We start from the raw sequence: 23,001 nt of genomic DNA, 5'->3' as shown, positions 1-23,001 counted from the left end.
TCCTTGATTAGTACTAAGCGCTTGTAAGGGAATGGAAAACAATAAACATACGGACACGGCTCGTTGCTGAAGCCCAAACGGACATGCCAGGATTGGAGAAGAGCGTTTGTAACTCAGGTAGGTGAGGGTACAAGAGTGAGCCTCCCAAGGGACGCGTACTTGACATCGAGTTAGGCGCTCCCGCGCTCCCGCGCTGTGTGCCTTGACGGCAAGGCCGCTGTGACACCGTGCAAGACGTAAAGCGAATAAAACTGTGAGCCGCCGGAGACAACTCTCCGACACGTCTCCTCTTACCTGCACCTTCTCTGTGAATCACATCATACCGGTGAGTGCCATGGCCTGAGGTTGTTCTAAAAATACGCTGATCTTTGCAAGTCTTGCAAAGCATGGGCAGGCAGCGGAAGAGACTGCGATGTCTGGACGACTTGCTCGCCCAGACATGTGAGGCGTGCAACCAACCTTTCGACACCATGCAGGGCTTGTCGGCACACCAAACAACGAGCAGGCGGTGTGCATGGTACAAGAAGGGTAAGCGGAAGGCGTTACTCTTTGACGACATGTCAAGTGCATCGGACTCGGTCGATGAGCGAGCGGCGGCTGGTGGTCAGCGCCGTCGGCGGAAGAAGCACCGCAAAGGAAGGACACAGAGGAGGTGCGTTTTTCCCCGCCTCATACCTCACTGCTTGTGAAACTGACTGTCTGTACCGGCATCAGTCATGCCAATATAGCAGACATGGACACGAACAACATTGACGGTCCCTCAGGTGCGCCTGTTGATGACGCATGCTGACTGACTAACGATCTGAGACTCTGAAAACAGGCTCAGACAGACAACTACCGGACCTACCACACCAAGAAGACGCACTAGACAACGTGACCGTGACAGCTCAGAGTGTGCAGGACGACAGCCAGAACTATCAAGGAGGTGCGGACCAGGATGAGGATGAACAGGGGAAGAGGACGAGGAAGAGGATGAACAGGACGAAGAGAACGAAGAATTGTACACCTTCGTTCCGGTCGCGGGATCAAGTAGGCGGCAGAACACTTCCGCGGCCTCTTCTGTTCGAAAGACGGCAATATCCCTGGATGACGAAGACGATGAGAGGACAGAGGATGTCGACAAGGATGCAGGCAAGGTGATAGGCGAGGGAGAGACGGTCAGAGAGGCTTGGAGGAAGCACTTTGACGGCGTCTTGGCAGGTGAAGGTGCGTCTTGCGTTAGATACCGTGTTCTCACATACACTAACCAGCCATGTTTGCCAGACAACGGGACTCCTCCAAGCTGGCTCTGGGAGCCATTCGAGTCTCAGATGGACTGGCAGCTGGCTAAATGGCTCATTCAAGAGGGCATTGGCCAAGGCGCGATAGACCGTCTGCTCCGGATACCCCGAGTGAGTACGCTCAGCCATTCATGTGTAGAATAGACTCTGACATTAGTTCCAGTTCCGGCATCAGCTAGGCTTGTCTTACCACAACAACCGCGCTCTGCTGCAGAAGGTGGACTCGATTCCCGAACGAGCCGAGTGGAAGGAACGTTGGCTCACGTTTAAGGACTGTCCCGGAGAGCAACACCTTCTCCAGTTCAGGGACATTATCCAGGCCATCAAGGCTCTTCTAGGCAACCCAGCTCATGCGCACCGCATTGTTTACAGGCCCAGCCGGATCTTCTCCAATGCGACCCGCAAGAACCGCATCTACTCGGAGATGTGGACTGGGCAGTGGTGGAACGCTATCCAGGTGCGTTCATTTACTTCTATTCTACGTACTACTTCCTAACTGCGCCCTCACTGCAGAGCCTTCTACCTGGCGGCGCCGCTGTCGCACCGGTCATCATCTCTACTGACAAGACCCAGCTAACGCAATTCTCTGGGAACAAGGCCGCCTACCCAGTATACCTTACTTGGGCAACATACCAAAGGACCTCCGTCGCAAGCCGAGCGAGCACGCGTGCGTGCTCGTCGGCTACCTCTCATGCGACAAGATCGACTCCTCCATCTCCGAGAACAAACGTCGTGCGATGGTACATCAACTCTTCCACGCGTCTGTACGTATCATCCTCGAGCCGCTAATTGAGGCAGGGAAGAACGGAATAGACGTGACCGGCGGCGATGGGAAGGTACGCAGAGTGCATCCAGTGCTCGCGGCGTACGTGGCGGACTACCCCGAGCAATGCTTGGTGTCGTGTGCCAAGTACGGTACATGCCCAGTCTGCCAGTGTCCGGAAGATGGACTTGACGAAGCGGCTGCGCGAACTTCTCGAACTCAGCGCTGGACATTGGACGTACTCCGCAAGGCTGGCGAACGGTCGAAGAAGGGATCGAATGCATTTCTCAAAACGTGCAAGACTTTTAACGTTTCCGGCTACAGCATCAAGCCCTTCTGGGCTGATCTCCCATTCGCCGACATCAACTCTGCTGTAACACCTGACGTGTTACACCAGCTCTATCAAGGCGTGTTCAAACACGTCGTCGAGTGGTGCACGGACCTCCTCGGTGAGAAGGAGCTGGACCGCCGCATACGCACGCTCCCGCCCGCGTACGGAACCAGGCACTTCAAGAAGGGCATATCCGCCCTGTCCCAGGTCTCCGGGAGCGAGCGGAAGGACATGGCCCGTGTCCTACTGGGTTGCCTGGTAGGCCGCATCCCCAAGGACGCGATCCTTACCTTCCGCGCTCTCCTTGATTTCATCTATCTTGCCCAGTATCCTACTCACGACGACACGACCCTCAGCTACATGGATGACGCCCTGAAGACCTACCACAAGCACAAGAAGATTCTTGTCGATCTGAACCTACGCGAGCACCTCAAGATACCGAAGTTCCATTCACTGCTACACTACATGGACGCTATTCGACGCCTCGGCACCACCGACAACTATAATACCGAAATGTTCGAGAGGCTTCACATCGACTTCGCAAAGAAGGCCTGGAGAGCGTCGAACCACCGAGATGCAAGACCGCAGATGACACGCTGGCTCGTCCGGCGCGAGAAGGTCGCGATGTACGATACCTTGAAAACAAGACTGGATCCCGACTCACAGGACGATGCGTATGACTCAGATGATCCAGACGTTCCCGTCTCCGACTCTACCGTCCCAGAAAGTGATCCAGCAACACTCAAGCATCCGAGCATCCTCTTACCCAAGCACCCGTCCGTCAAACAGCAGGCGCTTTTTTCCATCGAGGAGAAGCATAACGCGCCAGGCTTTTCCAATGCCATCGCGCAGTACGTCTATTCTCTCAAACTCGGTCGTAAGCTCAACTCGCGAGAACTCGAACATGCTATGCCCCACCTCCCATTCGCCGGAGTTGACGTCTACCACGCGTTCAAATTTCACAATGTCCCTCTGACGGACAGCCAGGAAGCACAGGACCGCGCAATTGCAAGACCAATGTCTTCCAGATGGCCTGCAAGATTTGATACCGTCGTGGTATTGCAGGCCGACGACGCTGAGGCAACGGGAGTTCAAGGTGCGTCCCAAATTCTGATCATTTATTCTAGTTTTAACACTACATACAGGGACACGCATAGGCCGGCTGCGTGTAATCTTCCGACTTCCGAAGAAGGTCAGGAACCTAACGAATCACCAGGAGATGTCGGCACCAGCAGAGTGGGCCGACATTGGCCCCTTAGCGTACGTCGAATGGTACTCAAAGCTCGCTGCGAGTCCGGATCCCTCCCACCTCATGTACGAAGTCAAACCGATGGCACCTCGTGCGGACGGTAATCCTCCAGGAGAAATTATACCCCTTGCATCCATCCGCCAATCCTGTCAACTAATCCCCCGGTTTCCTATTCCTAACTCTGTAGACCACTTAGAAAATCTTATTCCTGACAGTTGGACCACCGATACTGTACTTGACTTAGCTTCTAGGTTTCTCTTGAACAACTGGGCTAGTAAATACGCGTACCAGACTCTGTGGTAGTGCTGCTGACTTTACTGATAGACGTACAAGTACCAGTATTGGACTTCATTGTATTTTGACTACGCTCATTGTATTGTTACTACACTGATTGTGTTATAGTATCAGTACAGCTTGTATGGGAATCTGAGCCTGCATTCAATGACCCAGGCGCTCAGCGCTCAGGACTTCTCTCGCCAACCGTTCACGCTCCTCAGGCCTCAGTACTCACTCCTCTACTCAAATATCTGGGCCACCACTCAAGGTCCGACTATACATCAGGCGACTACGACACCTCATGCGACTCCATCGTACAGTAACACGCGCGGACCGAGCAAGCGAGAAGGACGATGGAAAGCAAGATGAGTATAGTGCACCGCGAGAGGGCATGGTCCATTGTCTTCGTCCTTACTCTTCTGCTAGTTTGCCCGCTTGGTGAGCCATCTTGACGATCACTGTCTGCCTGTTGCTAATAGATTGTTTTGCAGTTCATACCGCGTCTGAGCACCGAAGTGTACTCATCGGCCCAGTGCTAGCTCGCCCACTCATTCGCCTGCTCACCTGCCCTCCCTCACCGATTCGTCTCCTCGTCCACTTTCCGTCTTGTCCACTTGTCGACTCACCTTCTCGCCTACTCACCCTCGCCGAGGGGCTCGTGGGCAAGACCTCGGTGAGTATTCCGGCCCATAGCGTCCCTTCCTCCGCATCTGCATTCCACGCATCCATCCTTGCTCAACGCCTCTCTAGCCTCACGCCAGGATCGCTCACGCACACCACAGCCCTCGCGCATTCACCCGCGCCCGCTGCAATCCACGGACCTCAGTCACTCGGCGACCACCCGTCGTGCACCAGGTCCCATTGTCATCGACTTGGTGTCGTCGGACAGCGAAGACGATGAAGCGCATAGTAACGCGGCGCCCATTTTGAGCACGCCGGTGAGTCTTGAGTTTTTTGATATGGACAATGGTCGAATACTTGACAGCGTACCCTCGCAAAACGCGCCGCTCTGGCAGAGACGAGTGTCCGTCGTACCAGCAAACAGCACAAGAAGGACGAGGAGGACGGTGGGCCGGTGAGCGATCCCCGGAAAGGGAAAGCGAAGCAGAGGGCAGGCAAGGCGGAGGGCAAAGGGGACAGTCGGCGGCCAGCACGCCCCGCTGCAGGGAAGTCGAAAAGTCGCAGGGGGGACGGAAGCCTAGGTAGAGAGTAAGCAACGTTGAGTACCCAATTTAATCGTTTGTCCTCTCATTCATCACGCCCTTGTCGGTCTGCCCGCTCGCTTGTGCCCTCGCTCTGTCCTACTCGGCTGTCCTACTCGGCCGTTCTTGCCTGACGTCCCTCTCGCCCCATCTGCCATCTGTCTTGCTCGCCGTCTGTCTTGTTCGCCGTCTGTCTCTCTCACCTTCTGTCTCTCTCACCGTCTGTCTCGCTCACCCGTCGTCTCGTCTGCCCTCTGTCTCGCTCGCCCTTCGTCTGTCTCATCTTCCTGCTCATCACTCTCGCACTCACCGGTGGTCCTACGACCTATGCGGAGAGCAACTCTCCGGGCGGCTCCTTGGCGCTCATCCTCGGTATCGTCCAATTCTTCATCTCGGTCGTCGCGACGCTCCTCTTCGCCATTCTGCCTTCGGGACGGATGTTTGGTGATCGCGTGGCGGGCAAGTCTCGGAAGTACCTCGCGAGCCAGACGTTCACAGCGAGTTATCTGGGCCTCTCCCACTCCGCCCGGCTCACGTCTATCCTCGTCTGGGTGCTGATCTTCGGCCTCAAGTACACGGAGTCATATTTCTTCCTCACGCTCTCGTTCAAAACCACGATCCAGGTCACGGTCGGGATGAAGATCCAGAACTGCAATGACAGGTACTTCGGAAATGTGCTCTGCAGGAACCAGGCGGCGTTCACGCTCACGATCATGTACCTGATGGATCTCGTCCTCTTTTTCTTGGATTCTTGGATACCTTCTTGTGGTGGATCATCTGGAACACCGTCCTCAGTATCGTGCGCTCGTTCGCGCTCGGGTTGTCGATTTGGATGCCGTGGAAGGACATCTTCACACGGCTGCCGAAGCGGATTTACGCCAAGCTACTTGCTACGGCGGACATGGAGACGAAGTACAAACCCAAGGTTCGTGAAATCTGTTTGCTTACAACGTGAGTTTGCTGGCTGACGCACCCCGGATTGTAGATGCTCGTCTCGCAGATCTGGAACGCAATCATCATTTCGATGTACCGCGAGCACCTGCTCTCGATCGACCACGTGCAAAAGCTGCTCTACCACCAGGTCGACGTCGGCAACGACGGTCGTCGCAGTCTCCGGGTCCCGCCTTTCTTCATCTCGCAGAGCGACAAGGGCCTGAAGGGCAAGTTCTTCACTCCCGGCAGCGAGGCAGAGCGTCGCATTTCGTTCTTCGCGCAGTCGCTGACGACCGCGGTCCCGGAGCCTATCCCTGTCGATGTGATGCCGACGTTCACGGTCTTGACACCTCACTATAGCGAGAAGGTCAGTGTGCTCTTTATGGTGATATGAACCGTCGGTGCTCATTGATTCTCTAGATCCTTCTCTTGTTGCGTGAGATCATCAGGGAAGAGGATCAGAACACTCGAGTCACGCTACTTGAGTACCTCAAGCAGCTGCACCCGGTCGAGTGGGACAACTTCGTGAAGGATACCAAGATCCTCGCCGAGGAGTCAGCAATTTACAACGGCACGAGCCCCTTCGGCACCGACGAGAAGGGTCAGTCCAAGGCTGACGATCTGCCGTTCTACTGCATCGGGTTCAAGAGCGTGGCTCCGTGCACAGACGCTCTACCGTACCGTCTCCGGCATGATGAACTACGCGAAGGCCATCAAACTCCTCTACCGAGTCGAGAACCCGGAAGTCGTTCAGCTCTTCGGCGGAAACACGGACAAGCTCGAGCGCGAGTTGGAGCGTATGGCGCGTCGCAAGTTCAAGTTCGTCGTCTCGATGCAGCGGTACTCGAAGTTCAACCGGGAGGAGCAGGAGAATGCCGAGTTCCTCCTTTGTGCATACCCCGACCTGCAGATCGCTTATCTCAAGGAAGAGGCTTCGCGCAAGGAGGGCGGCGAGGTACGCCTGTTCTCCGCGCTCATCGACGGGCACTCCGAGTTCATCCCTGAGACCGGCCGTTGTGGTCCGAAGTTCTGCATCGAGCTCCCCGGTAACCCCATTCTCGGTGACGGAAAATCCGACAACCAGAACCATGCGATCATCTTCTACCGTGGCGAGTACATCAAGCTCATCGATGCGAACCAGGACAACTACCTCGAGGAATGTCTCAAGATCCGTAACGTCCTCAGTGAATTCGAGGAGTACTCTGTGTCGAGCCAGAGCCCGTACGCGCAGTGGGGTCAGAAGGACTACGTCCGCAACCCCGTCGCGATTGTCGGTGCGCGAGAGTACATCTTCTCGGAGAACATCGGTATTCTCGGCGACTTGGCCGCTGGCAAGGAACAGACTTTCGGCACTCTCACGGCGCGTTCCCTTGCTTACATTGGCGGTAAACTGCACCACGGTCACCCTGATTTCTTCAATGCGCTCTACATGACGACGCGCGGTGGTGTCTCGAAGGCTCAGAAGGGTCTGCACCTGAACGAGGATATCTACGCCGGCATGAACGTGTTCGGTCGTGGTGGTCGCATCAAGCACGCCGAGTACTACCAGTGTGGCAAAGGACGTGATCTCGGTTTCGGCACCATCCTCAACTTCCAGACAAAGAGCGGCATGGGTATGGGCGAGCAGATGCTCAGCCCAGAGTACTACTACCTCGGAACGCAGCTGCCCATCGACCGTTTCCTGATGTTCTACTACGGTCATCCCGGTTTCCATATCCATAACATGCTGGTTATGTTGTCCGTGCAGATCTTCATCACGACGAGTAAGCAGGCCCCGTTGTTCACTGCAACACATAGCTGACTCTTCATAGTGGTCTACCTCGGAACGCTCAAGGGTCAACTGACGCTTTGCAAATACACATCGTCCGGCGCGTTCATCGGCGTGGCGGGCTGCTACAACCGCAGCCCGGTGTTCCAGTGGATTAATAGGTGTATCATCTGTATCTTCCTGGTGTTCCTGATCGCATACTTGCCTCTGTTCTTACAAGGTATGATCATTTCAACGCATTCTCATTTTTGAGTAGGATTAGTATGAGTCTGCCATGTACAACGTACAACTTAGATAGACTATGAAATATATCAATATTTACTGAGCTCAATCCCAAGATGCTCAAGATGTAGAAGGATTTAGCCTTACTTGGGCTACCTGTAGTGGCTTGGTGAGAACAGCGAAGGACACCAGACATGCTTGAAGAAGTAAGATGGAATAAAAAAACGTCTTGAAAGGCTTATAAGTGGCTCAAGTCATACAGATTAGCTGGGCGACCTGGTCAAGTCACCCAAGCAACACCAATATCCCATTTGCCTTGGTCAAGCCGGCCAAGTAAAATGTGTTTTTCCTGATGCTGAGGGAGCAGACGCCCCACGTCGATCTGCAAGGACCACGGTACCTAGCCAGAAGCTGCGCGAGTCGCAAGAATCGGATGCGAGAGAGCAGGCGGCACGCGGTAAAGGCGAGGCCTGGGCTGCAGACAATGACAGAGGGGTGGGCCGAAACCAAAGTCCCGAAGGCGCATACATTGCAATGTTCACGGAGGCGTCTTCCGCAGGTCAGGACGGAGACACACGATGGTACCGTGGAGGAAAGACGCCGGAGTCTTACAAGGAGGCAAGCCGCCAACCTGAGATCTGGACACCCTCGATGGACAGTGAAATCAATGGGCTGGCGAAGATCAACGCCTGGGAACTCGTACCTCGTATGCCAGACATGAACATCATCGGGAACAAATGGGTGTATGCACACAAGTTCGACGGGGATGAAGAAGCGGATGGGAGATGGAGACCAAATGCACGGCTGGTGGCGAAGGGCTTCCAGCAAATCCCCGGCATTGACTACTTCGAGACTCACGCGTCTGTTGTGCGGTTCGAGTCCCTGCGAGTTGTATGTGCTACCGCCGTCGTACGAGACATGGAGATGGGCCAGGACGACGTCGAGAAAGTGTATCTCAACGCGTCCCCGGAGGAAACAATATATATGGAGCAGCCGGCCGGGTACGTTGTGGTGATTGCGAGTCCCCGGTGCGTGGATGACGCGGAAGGGAATTCTAGGTATCGGTGAAAACGATGGGCGGGGGTCGTTGGTGCGAGTTGACGGTTTGCGGAGGGAGGGAACGAGGTCTGTGATACCTCGCGGAGGAGAGGGAGGTCGAGACGATACGAAAAACACTTCGCCTGCCCTGTCCGTAGACGTATACTGGCCTTCCTAAGCCTGCTGCGCTCGACAATTTTCCTTCCGACGGTCCTAACCTGTCGCGTCCTTCTTCCTGAGCCTGAGCCTAACCTTGATGACCTTCCTTAGCCTGAAGTTCCTCCTGATACGAGACCTGAAGCCTGAGATTGCCCGTCGCAACCTAGATACGGAGTCCTGAGAGGTAGTGGTAGGTAACTAACTCTTTCCCTCCCTCCGTCTCCCCTTCTAAGTCTCCTCCCGCCATCGTTTTCCCACGTCCTACCCTCGCTGGCACCCGTTCCTCTCCTCTCCCGTTCCTTCCGCACCCGCCGCGTCTCCTTCTGACCCCTCGCCATACCCTTCTCCAGCTCCTTCCGCTCCCTCCGCCTCCTTCCGACGCCTCGCTATACCCTTCTCCAGCTCCTTCCGCCCCCTCCGCCTAGCTCTCAGTGTTTCCCCACCGTCTGCGATGCCTGCCGATGCTCCCCCGAACCCGTCCACCATTGTCTTCACCACCCGGTTCTACCGCCTCATCGATCTTCTCCGCGACAAACGTGTTGTCAAGCCTCGCCTGAACCCCGATAGCGACCACGAATGGCTTGCCTGGGCCCACGGAGCTCGGTGGTTAATCGTGCGTCTTTTCCTTCGTCCTTCGTCCTGATCCCCCTCTAAGCCGTCCCCCGCAGCGAATGCTCTTCGACTCTCGTTCCCGTGCGGTTGCCCACGGCGATGCTTCCCTTCCGCTTGTCCGCCGCTATCCCGACGTGCAGGAGCTGATCGAGTACCTCAACCAAGTCTTCCTCACTCTTCCGTCGCAGCATAGCTACATCGGCGAACCCTTCCCTTTGATCGCCTGGGCCCCGAATCGGGTCACCGCCGAGCAGGCCAACGCAGAGATTGGTCGTCCCCTCCTTCCGGTTCGCTACTTGGAGCGTCCCTTACAGCTCTCGTCCTACCGCGCTTCGTCTGACAGCCTCGACAGCCTCCTTACTCGGTTCCAGGGCCTCCTAGACGAGTGCCGCACCGCTAACCGCGACGCTCGTTCCGAAGCTGTTCGTATCGCCCGGGGCCTGAATACGGTCGAGGGCGGCGTCCGCGACTTGCACGCCCGCCTGTCGGAGGGAGTCTACGTCCCAGACGGCTACTCCGGGGTACCTCGCCGCCTGTGGTTCGCGCCTGTTAGGGATGTCGATGATCTGGAGGAAGGAGAGGTTGAGGACGCCATGGGGGAGGAGCCTGTTGTCCATGTACTGTAGCCGTCTTCCTCCCGCGTGTTCTTATATTGGTTGTCCTTCCGCCGAGTCGTCCTTCCGCCAATGGATGTCGCTTCGCTCCGCATTGCCTGGGCCTGAGTGCGTGTGTCGTTCCGGGCTTGTACCGCTGTTCCCATGTGGGCCTGCCCCACAACGTCTCTAAGGAATTTCCGACTCATGTTTGCAGAATGGTCCGAGGGCTCTATGGATGCATGCAGGCAGGCAACAATTGGTGGAAGAAACTCGACAAGACGTACCAAGAGCTCGGGTTCTCGTGCTCGCGAGCGGACGAGTGCGTGCGGGCTAGGTTTGACGAGGAAGGACTGGCAATCACTACGACGTACACGGATGACATCGGTGAAGCCGCAGACTCCATTACTGGCCTGGCAAACGTGCGATCCGAGCTTGCTGTGCGGTACCAGCTCAGCGGGGGAGGCGAGTTCAAATACATGCTCGGTGTCCTGATCGAGCGGGACCGGGAGCTCAAGACGATGCGAATGTCGCAACGCGCGTACGCGGAGCGAGTGCTCGACCGGTTCGGGATGAAGGACTCGAATCCAGTCCGTACACCGCTTGAACCAGGCACCAAACTGTTGAAGGACTCTGAGCCGGCGACCGCAGAGCAGCGAGCAGAGATGGACAAGATCCCGTACCGAGAGGCCTTGGGCGCGATCATGTATCTTGCCGTTGCAACTCGACCTGACCTCGCGTATCCCGTTCAGCTGCTAAGCCGATTCATGGCGAACCCTGCATATGATCACTGGCGTGCGCTCAAACGGGTACTACGTTATATTGGAGGAACTCTCGACTACGGCATTACCTACGACGGGAAACACGTAGCGGGATTACAACCCACCATCTACTCAGAAGCTTCGCAGGGCGACTGCCAAGACACGGGACGATCGACGCACGGGCACGTCGTGATGATGGCTGGAGGACCTGTCTCATGGAGCTCGCGACGCCAAGAAGTGGTGACGTTGTCGACTACCGAGGCGGAGTACATTGCCGCTGTGCACGCCGGGCAGACGGGCGTATGGATCGCGAACTTCATGGACGACATCTACGTCCCCGTGGAACGTCCCATCGTCATCCGGATGGACAGTGCTGGTGGCGAGAGCTTGGCGACGCGATCTGCGAACTTCTCGCGGGTGAGGCACCTGCATATCAGGTACCATTGGTTGCGAGAGGCAATCCGTGGTAAGTTGTTGAAGATTGTTCATATTCCTGGGGCCGAGAACCCCGCAGACATTTTTACGAAAGCCCTTAGTTTACCTACGCTACAGAAACACTTACAGTACATGCGCGTCTCGGCCCCGGGGGAGTGTTGAGGTAGGACCTAGACGCGGGCGCTAGTTTAGACATGGACACGTGACGTACGAACGGACTTTGACGGACGCGCGTAGACTGGAGGCACCTCAGTCGAGTACCACGAGGTCGAGACTGAGGTAAGCCGTTTCTGTAGCAGTATTCACGGACGACGGACACTAATCCTGTGCCTCGTAGATGCTGTAACATTAACAGGTATATCAATATAAAAGTCGAGTACCACGAGGTCGAGACTGAGACGCTGTAACATTAACAACTCTCCGACCCGGGAGACTCGCAACCTACACACCGACCTATACAGAACCACCTCCGGACGAAGTAGAAGGTGAAGAACGATGGGAATTTGAAGCCATATTGGGACACCAGGGCACGGCTTCCCGACACCGGTACCTCGTGAAATGGAAAGGATACCCTTCGAGCAAAAACACATGGGAACCGGAGTCAAACATCATGGAGACGGGGCAAGAGATCCTGGATGACTACAAGCGCCAGCATCGCCTTTGGCTCCTCTACGAGTATAAAGAGCAGCATCGTCTTGGAGTGGTGAGACTCGGACCCCAAGACGACGACAGCGACTGTTGACCTTCCCATGCCCGCTTCCCCGCCTACGATGATCTCTCACTCAGGGACTACTACGACGCCCTTGAGCCTACTGAGTAAGATTTGACGTTCCGAATGGTAAACCCGGAGTGAGATCTGGCCGTCTGAAACGGTGCGGCCGGCTCCGGCCGGAGGGGTCCGGGTCAACGTTGCAGACGTTGTCATTGCCAGCACGTTGCCAGTGGTCCGGCCGGAGTGCATGCCGGCCGGCTCTGCCTCGTCTCCAACGTTGCGGCCGGCCTTGCCACCCCTGTATACTGTCCCCAATGATCCACCCGGCCTGTTTTCATGAAACATTGCAACACTCCGGCCGGAGTGCGTCGCAGCCCGCCCCCCTCCTCAATGCTGCGGCCGGCCTGTTTTCACCGGACGTTGCAACGCTCCGGCCGGACTACACCCCGGCCGCCCCCCCCCACTTCTCAACGATCCTCCCGGCCTCTTTCACCCAACGTTGCAGTGCTCTGGCCGGAGGGTATGCCGGCTGGTCATCCCTTGTTCCCAACGTTGCGGCCGGAGCAGGCAGAATTCAAAGTGGCCAGGCAGTCCACGCTGCAAACAGTCCGGCCAGTCAACAGATATAGCATTGCAAACGAGCCGGCCGGCCTCAGGCTGTACCACTACAAATGGTCCGGCCGGACTTTTTGCCAGCCAAAAACACAATGTCTCGGGCCAAGGGTACAGCCAAAACTCGGCCAAAGCAGCCAGACATTTTGCCGGCCGAGCTTTTGCTTCACCGACCGGGCAAGCATTGTCTCGGGCCGAAAAGTTGACCATTTTCTCGGGCCGAAGATTTGAGTACTGCCTCGGGCCGAAGAGTTGGGCATTTTCTCGGGCCGAAGATTTGGCCGAAGCTCGGTGAAAACAGCCGGGCTGTCGGATTGCCATATAAGGAAATTTGGTATTGACTGGTAGTACTTCATTGATAGACTATAGTATCAATTCCCTAGTGACCAAAGATGTCTAGTTAGGCCAGGATGTGCAAAACAAGATTTACTCACAGGCTTCTTTGCACAACAAGCTAATCAATTTCTGAAGCCAGTTTTCTTTTCCCACACTGTTTGACTATCTAGGATGTGTTGTTTCAATGCATAGAGTATATCCCCAACAGGAATAGTCTTATTCTTTGAAGCTGAATACAGGACAACAGATAAGGGGCATACAGGTATGGTACCGTGCTGAACAATGTTGACTCCTGCAGACAATCTACATTCAAAACACTGTTTCACAACCTCTGATGGTTCATTTACCCATAGGGAGTGAATCCTCCAAAGGAACAGTCTTATTCACATAAGCTGAATGTAGTACAGAGTTAAGGCAAGGGTGTATGGGTATACATGTCATACTGTGTTCACTTCCTGAAGCCAATATGCTTTCCCCACAATGTTCCACAATCTAGAGTAGCACATTTCAATGCAACAAGCAAGTCTCCCAAAGGAATAGTCTTATTCTTTGAAGCTGAACTCGGGGATGAAGATAAGGTGAATATGCATTATATTGTGAGAGACATACTTTGGATTATTGTCTGTCTGGGTGTCACACTGAAATGTTGTACCAGCATGCACATTGCACTTGCCACAGAAACATTTACATTGGTAACAGTCCGGCCGGCCAATCCTCATCCTCATAGGAGATGGTCCGGCCGGAGTGCATGATCCCCTTAACTCTGTACCACATTCAGCTTGTGTGAATAAGACTATTCCTTTGGAGAACAGATTCCTTGTGAGGAAATGAACTATTCTAGATGGTGAAACATTGTTTTGAATGTAGATTGTCTGCAGGAGTCAACATTGTTCAGCACGGTACCATACCTGTATGCCCCTTATCTGTTGTCCTGTATTCAGCTTCAAAGAATAAGACTATTCCTGTTGGGGATATACTCTATGCATTGAAACAACACATCCTAGATAGTCAAACAGTGTGGGAAAAGAAAACTGGCTTCAGAAATTGATTAGCTTGTTGTGCAAAGAAGCCTGTGAGTAAATCTTGTTTTGCACATCCTGGCCTAACTAGACATCTTTGGTCACTAGGGAATTGATACTATAGTCTATCAATGAAGTACTACCAGTCAATACCAAATTTCCTTATATGGCAATCCGACAGCCCGGCTGTTTTCACCAAGCTTCGGCCAAATCTTCGGCCCGAGAAAATGCCCAACTCTTTGGCCCGAGACAATGCTTTGCCCATTGGTGAAGCAAACCCTTGGCAGGTGAAATGTCTGGCCACTTTCACCACCAAGCTTCGGCCAAAAATCTTTCGGCCCGAGATCATGATAATCTGAAAATCTTCGGCCCGAGACAATCTGAACAATCTCGGCCCGGGACAATCCATGCCCGGTCGGCAAAGCAAAAGCTCAGCCGGCAAAATGGCTGGCTGCTTTGGCCGAGTTTTGGCTGTACCCCCGGCCTGAGACATTGTATTTTCGGCCGGCGAAAGGTGAAAAAATCCGGCCGGCCGGACCATTGACACTCACATTTCTACTGGCCGGCCGGACCATTTGCAGTGGTGTATTGACTGACCGGCCGGACCATTTGCATTGCTGGGAATTGATTCCATGTGCTCCGGCCGGACCGTTGCAATGTGTACATTGCTCTGGCAGGAACTCCGGCCGGGCCGTTGCTAATGGTACCATGTTTATTGTAATCTACTGACCGGCCGGAGCATTTGCAATGTAAACTGCCTGGCCACTCCGTTTAGCTCAGAAATCTGCCTGCTCCGGCCGGACTGTTGGAAAGAGGATGACCGGCCCACATACCCTCCGGCCGGACCGTTGCAACGTCTCGGGAAGGTTCCAGGGGAGGCCGGCCGCAACGCTGGAGACGGTGGATGACCAGCCAGCCATGCCCTCCGGCCGGAGCGTTGCAATGGCACCGTTGCAAACGTTCCGGCTGGACCCTGGGGCTGCTCCGGCCGGCCTCCGGGTCAACATTCCAAATGGGCAAATCTCACTCCGGGTCTACCGTTCCGAACGGGTTAGACACACTAAATAATGTGCGCCCTCATCGTCTCACAACTTGAACTCTACACCTCTGGACTCAACCGCCGTCAATGTCTCCCACTCGACCCCCACTATCACTTCTGCACCCGTTGCCAATGTCGCGTCAGGACCAAAGGACACGAAGGTCGATGCCGACCTACCTCTCGGCCTCCACCGAGGCTAACGTGTTTGGTCCCTCCATCGATTCGCCCGCCTCTTCCTTCGTCGACCACATCCTCTGCCTCAAACCGCTCCCGACCGGCCACCTCAACTGGCCCCTCGTGTCGCAGGTCCTCTCCGCCCCCAGGCCTTCCGCGAGGCCCTCCAACAACACGGTCCTCTCTCTGACAACCCCGACGACACACTCTCTGCGATGGACACTCTCGCAGACCTCTACGCCAGCGCCGCCGAGGTCTGGATCCAGCAGGATCTCATCAAGGACACCATCTACATGTACGCCCAACAACGGGATGCGGCGGCGAGGCGATTGATGCGCCGATTCAAGGACCTTGAGGCCTTCCCGGCGATGAAGATGATCGCTCGCAACATGGTTCCCTTCTCCGATGTCCAGTACACTCGCGACTTCGTTGTCGCTCCCACCTTTTCCAACATTGATGCTCGTGACTTCGCCCGCATGGTCACCAACTACACGCCCTGCACTGTCTGCCAGGGTACTGACACCCCATATCACCGCACCATCGACTGCCCTCGCTATCGCTGCCCCCGTTGCAATCACCGCCAGCCAGGCCACACCGAGTCGACCTGCGCTGCGAACGAACCCGAGGCACCTACTCTTCCTCCCGACATCCGCTCCCTCACCAACCTCATGAAAGGGGGAATCTTCACCCAGCCGATCCCCCTCATGTGGCTTCTCAGTGTAAACAACCTCTACGCGGGATGTTACTCGCAGATTGCGAGACGTCCCATCGAGATGCTTCCCCCGCTGTTCAAAGCAAAGCGTATCGAGCTCGAGAATGCGCACACCTGGTATGTCGTCAGCAACAGCCGCATCGACGGCGCCTACGCCAGTAATGCCAAAGTCTCGGCCCTTGCAATGCACATGGACGGGGCCCTCATCCGCGTCTATCGTAATTGACAGGACGCTTGCCTGGCTGCGGCCCAGCTACGTGCTGACGGCATACCCTTTATCGACGAGACTGAGCTCTACGGAGGGCGCCCTCCGGTCAATGAATGCCACGAGAACACGGGTGAACGTCCCCCGACTCCACATCCTCGGCGACCGTTCGGTGCAATCCCTCAGTCCCCCGAGTCGACTCATTTGGGTCTCTCGGACACAGGCAACGACACTAACGAGAACGACGAGAACACCCCTCTGCATCAGTACTTCGGCGATTCCCCGACGCACTGATGTGCACTGACACGCACTGACAAACTCGAAGAAATTTACCTCAGAAGTGTCAGTGAGCTCAGTGCCATCAGTGTGTCAGTATCATTGACGAGCTAAACTGTTGTATATTCCACGCGTGCCACTACTGTTCAAACCAAAGGATAACATTCGTGTACATGATAGTCAGCCCATTTGTTCAAGTAAAACCGTTTGAAAGCGAGATGTGAGTACGAGAAATCAAAATCTGCTGGGAGACGACCTCTACCATAAACGGGGGAGTATGGCAAGCACGGACAATGCAGTCTGTGTGTATTAAGCCTACAGTCCTCTCGCCATCAAACACCTCGGGCTCCAAGATCCACATACCCGTGGTGGAGTCGGGAGCGTCACCGACTGGGAGGAGCCAGTGAACGAGTGCGCATGGGTACTTGATCTCGTTGTGCGAGAATGACAGGAATGCGAGTACTCGCGCCACAATCATACCTCCCATTAGACCGTTATCGGGTCCATCCTGGACGAGCACAGTGTCACGCCGCTCGTATTTTCCGTACCACAGCGGATGGCTGCGGATGACCTCTGAATGCATTCCGCCTGGCCCAGACAGCTCGCTCGGAGCATAAAAGAGAGCGCGTGCGCTGTAATACACAGCGACATGCCCGTGGAAGCGAGGGCAGTCCTCGATGTCCACGTCCTCAGGCTCGATGTCAGAGTCGGAGTCGGAGTCTGCTGGAGGGTCAAGCTGGTCATAAAGGAAGCGGCGGATGAGGCCAGGCAAGAGAGTTTTGAGCCTCGGGTCAAGGTCAAGGCGTGTGATTGGTCGCGAATACGCTGACGATGATTGATTAGCATAATCTCTGTGAGACGCAAGAAGCATAGTACCTGGCTTCTTTGCCAACTCTATAGAGAGCGGCTCGGGTTCGCCTGCAACGTCAGCGATGTCGTTGAAGTGGCGATTGTCCGCATCACCTCCCTCATCGTCTGCTCCATTGGGTTCGTCTTCGTCAGCCAGGTGAGGGCCGATATTGTTGTCTTCATCGTCATCCGAGTCAAAGTACTCCGGATGGACATGGTGTCGCGCAGCCGTGAGGACGTCGTACTGAAGCAATCCATGAGCTCCCCAAACAGAGCGTGCAGCGGCAAGTTTGCTCAACCAGCAGTTGATCTTGAGAATCTGCTGCAGTGGGTTGTTCTTGTTTGTCGCGCGCCATGGCTTCTTGACTGCGCGAATGTGCTTGGATTCTGTAATCGATGAGCAGAGACCATTTGGAGAGCCAAAGAGCTTGATCCCTCGCACGTAGTGCATGAGGGCATGTTGTCGTGGCAAAGCGAAGTTTGCACGAATAGCTTCCTCGCGGAAGACCTCACGAAGCTCGTGGAAGCGACGTAGATGAGTCTCCATGAGGTGCAAGGAGTCCTCGTCATGAGCAGACCGCCGAGCGATGTAACAAAAATCCATGAAGGACCGGACACATTCAACGACACGGTCAGGGACTCCGACGTCGGCTATTGCTGGGATAAAGATCTGAGATGTGCGTTCCGAGTCGTGGTTAACACAGCCGCATCAAGCAAGGGACAGACGGGACTCGCCTTCATGAGAGCTTTTGAGTCATCTCCCGTCCATTGTTTGAAGTTCCGGCCTTGCTTGAAGCGCCGCAGACCGGGGAATGCTGGTACTGATCGAAGCCTACCATTATGCCAGAGAGGAGCAATTGAGTGAATGGCAATAGATTACGACAGAGGGAATACTCACCGACGGTCAAGATCATCAATGATTGCGTTGGCATCACGAGCTGAGTTGTTCATCTTGATGTAGTCGACGACCCACTCGACAAGATGATCCTTGAAGGTACCTTTGATTAACTGATGTAAGAGATCCGGCGAAAGCGCCTCGTGAATATCTGCACGCGGAAAATAATCCGTGAAAGGCTACATTGTATCAGCATAGATTTCCAGTTCAACGTATTAGACGTACCTTAACCCCCGGTGCAATGCCAAATGCATCCCACAGAATGTCGGGATCATGTGAGTATGTGTCCTTTATGAGCTGTGTCACCTCTCGGAACCGCAGATCTCCTTCTCCAAGCTCGTCGGGGGGAGCAAAACATCTGTGAGGTACAGAGTTCAGCAAAGGATACACGCACAGATCACTCGCTGACTCGTAGACTCACTTGGGACACCACCCTTGGACAACCCCAGAGAGATAGACTTGCTCTGGGTAGTCAGCGATGAACGGTCCGAGCGAGTAGATCACCCGGCGAAAGTGACCGTCTGGGCAGAGCGTCACGCGCGGGGTCGTCATCCACGGCCTGAGAGGCTCGAAGATATGCGCGAGGGATCGGTGGTAGATCTGCTTTTTGAAAATACGGAATTCGGCGTCATTCTCATCTTCATTTGAACCTAGGAAGCACCTGCCATTAGCTCGCGGTGACGTGGGCAGAGTTCGGACTCGACACACCTTTGGGAATGGCTAGAAATGCCAATGGGATCACTGACTCTCCATGCCCACGCCGTGCGTCATTGTGTAGGTTCCCCAGCGAGACGTACACGGGGTGGAACTCCTGATCACCGCTTGCAACCGATACGGTCGTCTTATCAGCGCCGACGACAGCTGTGGCAAGCATCGCACCACGGGCTATTGGATCCTGCGCGATCTTGCTCTGTTGCATGCGGTAAGCCATGATTCGAACGCACACATTGTAGAGGATAGAGTAAGACGTACCGACTCTTTCCAAGCCCACAGCCCCGACATGAAATTAGACCACCTTTGCTTCCCACCGGGCGTGAACTCCTTGTACGCACACACGTCAATCTTATTCTTATATTCAGTGTTGCCAAGAGTGTTTTCGAGGGTTGCAAGCGGGTCGCGCGTGTGTACAACGTAGCTTTGTTTCTTCCATGCAGGCGATGTCGCGGTAAGAGGACCAGACCAGCGAATCTTGAACGACGACCATGGGATATCGCCGAAGGGAATGTCATCGAGGGTGGATAGCAGCTCGGTGGACAGCCCAGGAAAAAGTCCGGAATCAGGCTCTTCAATGCCGTCAAGAATATTCTTCGCACGTATAATACGCAGAAGATGATCGACGTCTTCACGAGATGTTGACATCTTCTCGATAGTAAGTTCTGCGAATTCGAAAGATGGGCGGTCGGGGAAAGGCGCAAAGTTGGTGACTGGTCGCGGTGGTGGTGGTTGTGTCCCAGGTGGAAGATAATGTCCGTTCTCGTCACATGGTCGACCTACAGAAGACGTCAGTACTAAACTTTGTGTATAGAAGTGTAACGTGGATACGTTACATTCACGTATTTACCATATCCGGACATATCATGTATCTACGATCGCGTGCGTAGGCGCCGTCCCTTAAGGGCGGCGCCAGCGAGTGTGGGAGCCAGCTCTCTTACACTCGTCACCGATACCGCACCACTCTGGAATAGAGACTGGGTGCAGCGTATCACGGCGTGAGTAAGGGGGCGCCACACTTTTTTACGCTCCTTCGAAAGCTCGAACTTCTACACAGAAGTGCGTGCGGTCGAATACGACGTTGAACACGTCGAGCGCGATCAATCAACCAATAACCTCACTCCATCACGGAGTACGACAGAACAGGCAGGCCGCTACCGCAACGAGATAGCCGCGGCCGCTTTCAACGGAAAGCATCAACAATGACGACGAGCCCGTCGTCACTGAATGCCCCGAAAGGCAACCCCAGTGATGAAGCCTCGACCAGTAAGGTCGAGACATCATCGCAACCACATGGTGCCTCTTCGTCCCTTCTATTAAGAAGGAGCGTGAGGACCTAAGGCCCGAAGAAGGGAAGAGTGCGCCTGTGAAGGAGCACTCTGTGGGTGCGACGGCGGAACCGCGCAAACCACGGTCACGAACGTCCAGTGCGACTGGCTCCCGCGCAGGATCCCGTAAGGGATCCCGCAAGGCAGGACAGACACTGGACTTTCTCGATGGGTTCAGGAGAACCCTGGGCGAGCTCCGCGAGGAGCTGCACCAAAAAACCAGCAACTTAGAAACTAAGTTGAACGCAGCCTTAGGTGAGGCTGATAAGCAGATAGCGAACATCCGCGCCCAAGAGGCGGCCGCTGACGACACCGATGTCGTGAGCGACGCTGAGTCTATACAGACTCCATGGGCTGGTGAAGAGGTACCTCCAGAGGAGGTACCCCGACCAGAGGACCAAGAAGACCCGGTCCTCAAGGCAGCGACAGAGGCGCTTAAGTCCCCTCGACAGAAGGGTGAATCGGAGGAGGCATACCTACGTCGTCGAGCGGCAAGCGCACGCATACCGTCGGCGACGACGACTACGACCTCAGGTAGTAGTCGAAAGGTAAGGTCGCCGTACCGAACGTCGGGGCCGGAATATGATAGTATCCACTATCACTACCGCCCTCACCACCCATCGTCCCCGCCGACGAGAGCACCACCTCCGCCATTTCGACGACCGTCGGTGTCGAGCAGCGACGAGGAAGCTGAGGGCACAGGCCCAGCCACCCCATCGCCTGCGGAACGGAAGCATGGCACGCATGTTCACGCGGAGGGTTTGCGCTCGCAGGCTAGTGCCTCTCAAAAGGCCCCTGTTCGCGAATCTTTCGGACGGTACTTCCGCGAGGAAGTCCCGACGTCCGTGAAACGACCCACGTACTCCCGGGAGGGCGTACGAGTGTCGTTCCCACCAGGCGTAGGTGGCTCGAGCCCGTCCTCGGGGCAAACAAGCCATGAATACGACTACCAAGGCATGTACTCGTACATGCAAGGTAGCAGTATTCATGACCACGGCCCATCCATCTCCGAGAGGGACATGGATGGCCCATCGCACAATACCAGTCGTTCTCTCGATCGATGCCTCGGCATGATCGACGAATTGGTGAGCGATGAACCAGATGGCGAAGCACCTGGTTATTTGAGGTCGGCCAAGATGGACAAGCCGTCCACCTGGGCCGGCACCGATGACCTGTACCGGTTCGAAGAGTGGCTCTTCGAACTGCTAACGTATTTCTCAGTGCTCCGAATAACGGGTCCACGTCTAGACATGGACCGGCTACGGCTCACTGGGAATGCGCTGACGGACAGTGCCAAGGATTGGTACTTCCGTCACGTACAGTCCCCTCGACGGACGAGGCGACATTGGCGATTCGCGGAAGCGATCGCCGCACTGCACCGGCGATTCATTCACCAAGATGGTGAAATCAAGGCTGCAGAATCGTGGAACAAGGTGACCTACCACAAGAATGGTGGGGTCACCGAGTTGCTCGATAGGATGTCCCAGTACGCCGACCGCATGACGGAGCGTCCTGGGGACTATGAATGGAAGCGGCGCTTTTTAGCGGCACTACCTTCGGACATGGAGGAGACCTTACGGAAGGTCTCCTACATCTCTCCCGAACGATCCTCGTTCGGCAGGATGGTGAAGGCAGCGAGCGACTACGAATTCGCGATGTTGTCGGCGGCGGCCTCTAAGGCGACCCCGTCAACCACCACCACCAGAGATGGTGGTGGTACATCGAAACCTGCTGCTCCAGCAGGTTTGGCCGGTCGTGCTAGGACGACTGGCCCATTCGCTCGATTCATGACCCGACCGAGTGCGGGGGCCGTGGTGGCGTCGAAGCCAACACCACCGCTGCCTAAGGCGGTGGTGGTCAGCGACAAGGGCCCGCCGAAGTCCACACCAGCACCAGCAGGGAAGACGACCACTGGTGCGAGTGGTGGCACCATGTTGTGCTGGAGTTGCGGCGAGCCCGGACACACTTCTCGAGAGAAGGAGAAGTGTAAGAACGGTGGTAGACTGCCGCCCAGCAAGACGGGCCGCATGTATGCCGCACGGATTGCGGGGGACAGTGGGGAGGACCAGGACGATGGATTCGTCCATGTCCAGCCCGAGCCCACCGAGCACGTCGACCAGATGGTGGACGTGCAAGACTACGACAACGGGAATACGATCGACCACCCTCAATCTGAGTATGGTGGATCGCAGTACGCCTACGACGACCCAGGAGACGAGTCTCCTGTGGACGAGTATGACGATGAAGACGGAGCTGTAGCACAGCTCGGACTCATGACATTCCGTGCGATGCGTGTCGAACGCAGATCGTCGACTCGGGTGAGCCAGGAAAACCTGGCACACCCATCGTATAATGCCGCCATGACGGACATTACGCGAATGAGCGCGATACAAACACTACCGCCAGCCCGCACTATGAAGGCGGCCTGGCTGTACGACTCGAAGATCCGTAGGACCTCCGAGCCGGCGGATCAGCCAGAACGCAGTCCCGAGGCAACTCGGACACTCTGCG

The 23,001-nt window shown here is 55.5% G+C and overlaps 3 protein-coding genes across 3 annotated transcripts; 2 read left to right on the top strand and 1 right to left on the bottom strand.

The window, feature by feature from the left end:
- Positions 1 to 4,064: 4,064 nt before the first annotated feature.
- Positions 4,065 to 8,107, top strand: B0H18DRAFT_958599 (1,3-beta-glucan synthase component-domain-containing protein; the record flags this gene model as incomplete). Its single annotated transcript, XM_048042709.1, has 12 exons — positions 4,065 to 4,167; positions 4,220 to 4,337; positions 4,433 to 4,572; positions 4,650 to 4,837; positions 4,885 to 4,974; positions 5,437 to 5,762; positions 5,897 to 6,026; positions 6,087 to 6,401; positions 6,455 to 6,635; positions 7,594 to 7,797; positions 7,846 to 8,022; positions 8,097 to 8,107. 12 exons carry the CDS (start codon positions 4,065 to 4,067, stop codon positions 8,105 to 8,107), a joined length of 1,983 nt encoding a protein of 660 aa, XP_047888017.1.
- A 7,622-nt stretch (positions 8,108 to 15,729) lies between these two features.
- B0H18DRAFT_958598 (uncharacterized protein) lies at positions 15,730 to 16,725 on the top strand (the record flags this gene model as incomplete). The annotated part of the gene is made up of 2 exons (XM_048042708.1): positions 15,730 to 16,437; positions 16,480 to 16,725. The coding sequence occupies 2 exons, from the start codon at positions 15,730 to 15,732 to the stop codon at positions 16,723 to 16,725; spliced, it is 954 nt and encodes a 317-aa protein (XP_047888016.1).
- A 128-nt stretch (positions 16,726 to 16,853) lies between these two features.
- On the bottom strand, positions 16,854 to 20,025 carry B0H18DRAFT_1087215 (uncharacterized protein; the record flags this gene model as incomplete). The annotated part of the gene is made up of 10 exons (XM_048032147.1): positions 16,854 to 16,963; positions 16,996 to 17,532; positions 17,584 to 18,226; positions 18,292 to 18,388; positions 18,455 to 18,630; positions 18,677 to 18,809; positions 18,873 to 19,101; positions 19,160 to 19,361; positions 19,424 to 19,756; positions 19,999 to 20,025. The coding sequence occupies 10 exons, from the start codon at positions 20,023 to 20,025 to the stop codon at positions 16,854 to 16,856; spliced, it is 2,487 nt and encodes an 828-aa protein (XP_047888015.1).
- Between the last annotated feature and the right edge of the window lie 2,976 nt (positions 20,026 to 23,001).

This window comes from Fomitopsis serialis (genome assembly GCF_022376445.1).
Source record: "Fomitopsis serialis strain Sig1Antser10 chromosome Unknown B0H18scaffold_109, whole genome shotgun sequence".
In the NCBI taxonomy this organism is placed as follows: domain Eukaryota; kingdom Fungi; phylum Basidiomycota; class Agaricomycetes; order Polyporales; family Fomitopsidaceae; genus Fomitopsis; species Fomitopsis serialis.
This window is presented reverse-complemented; position numbering and strand designations above follow the sequence as displayed.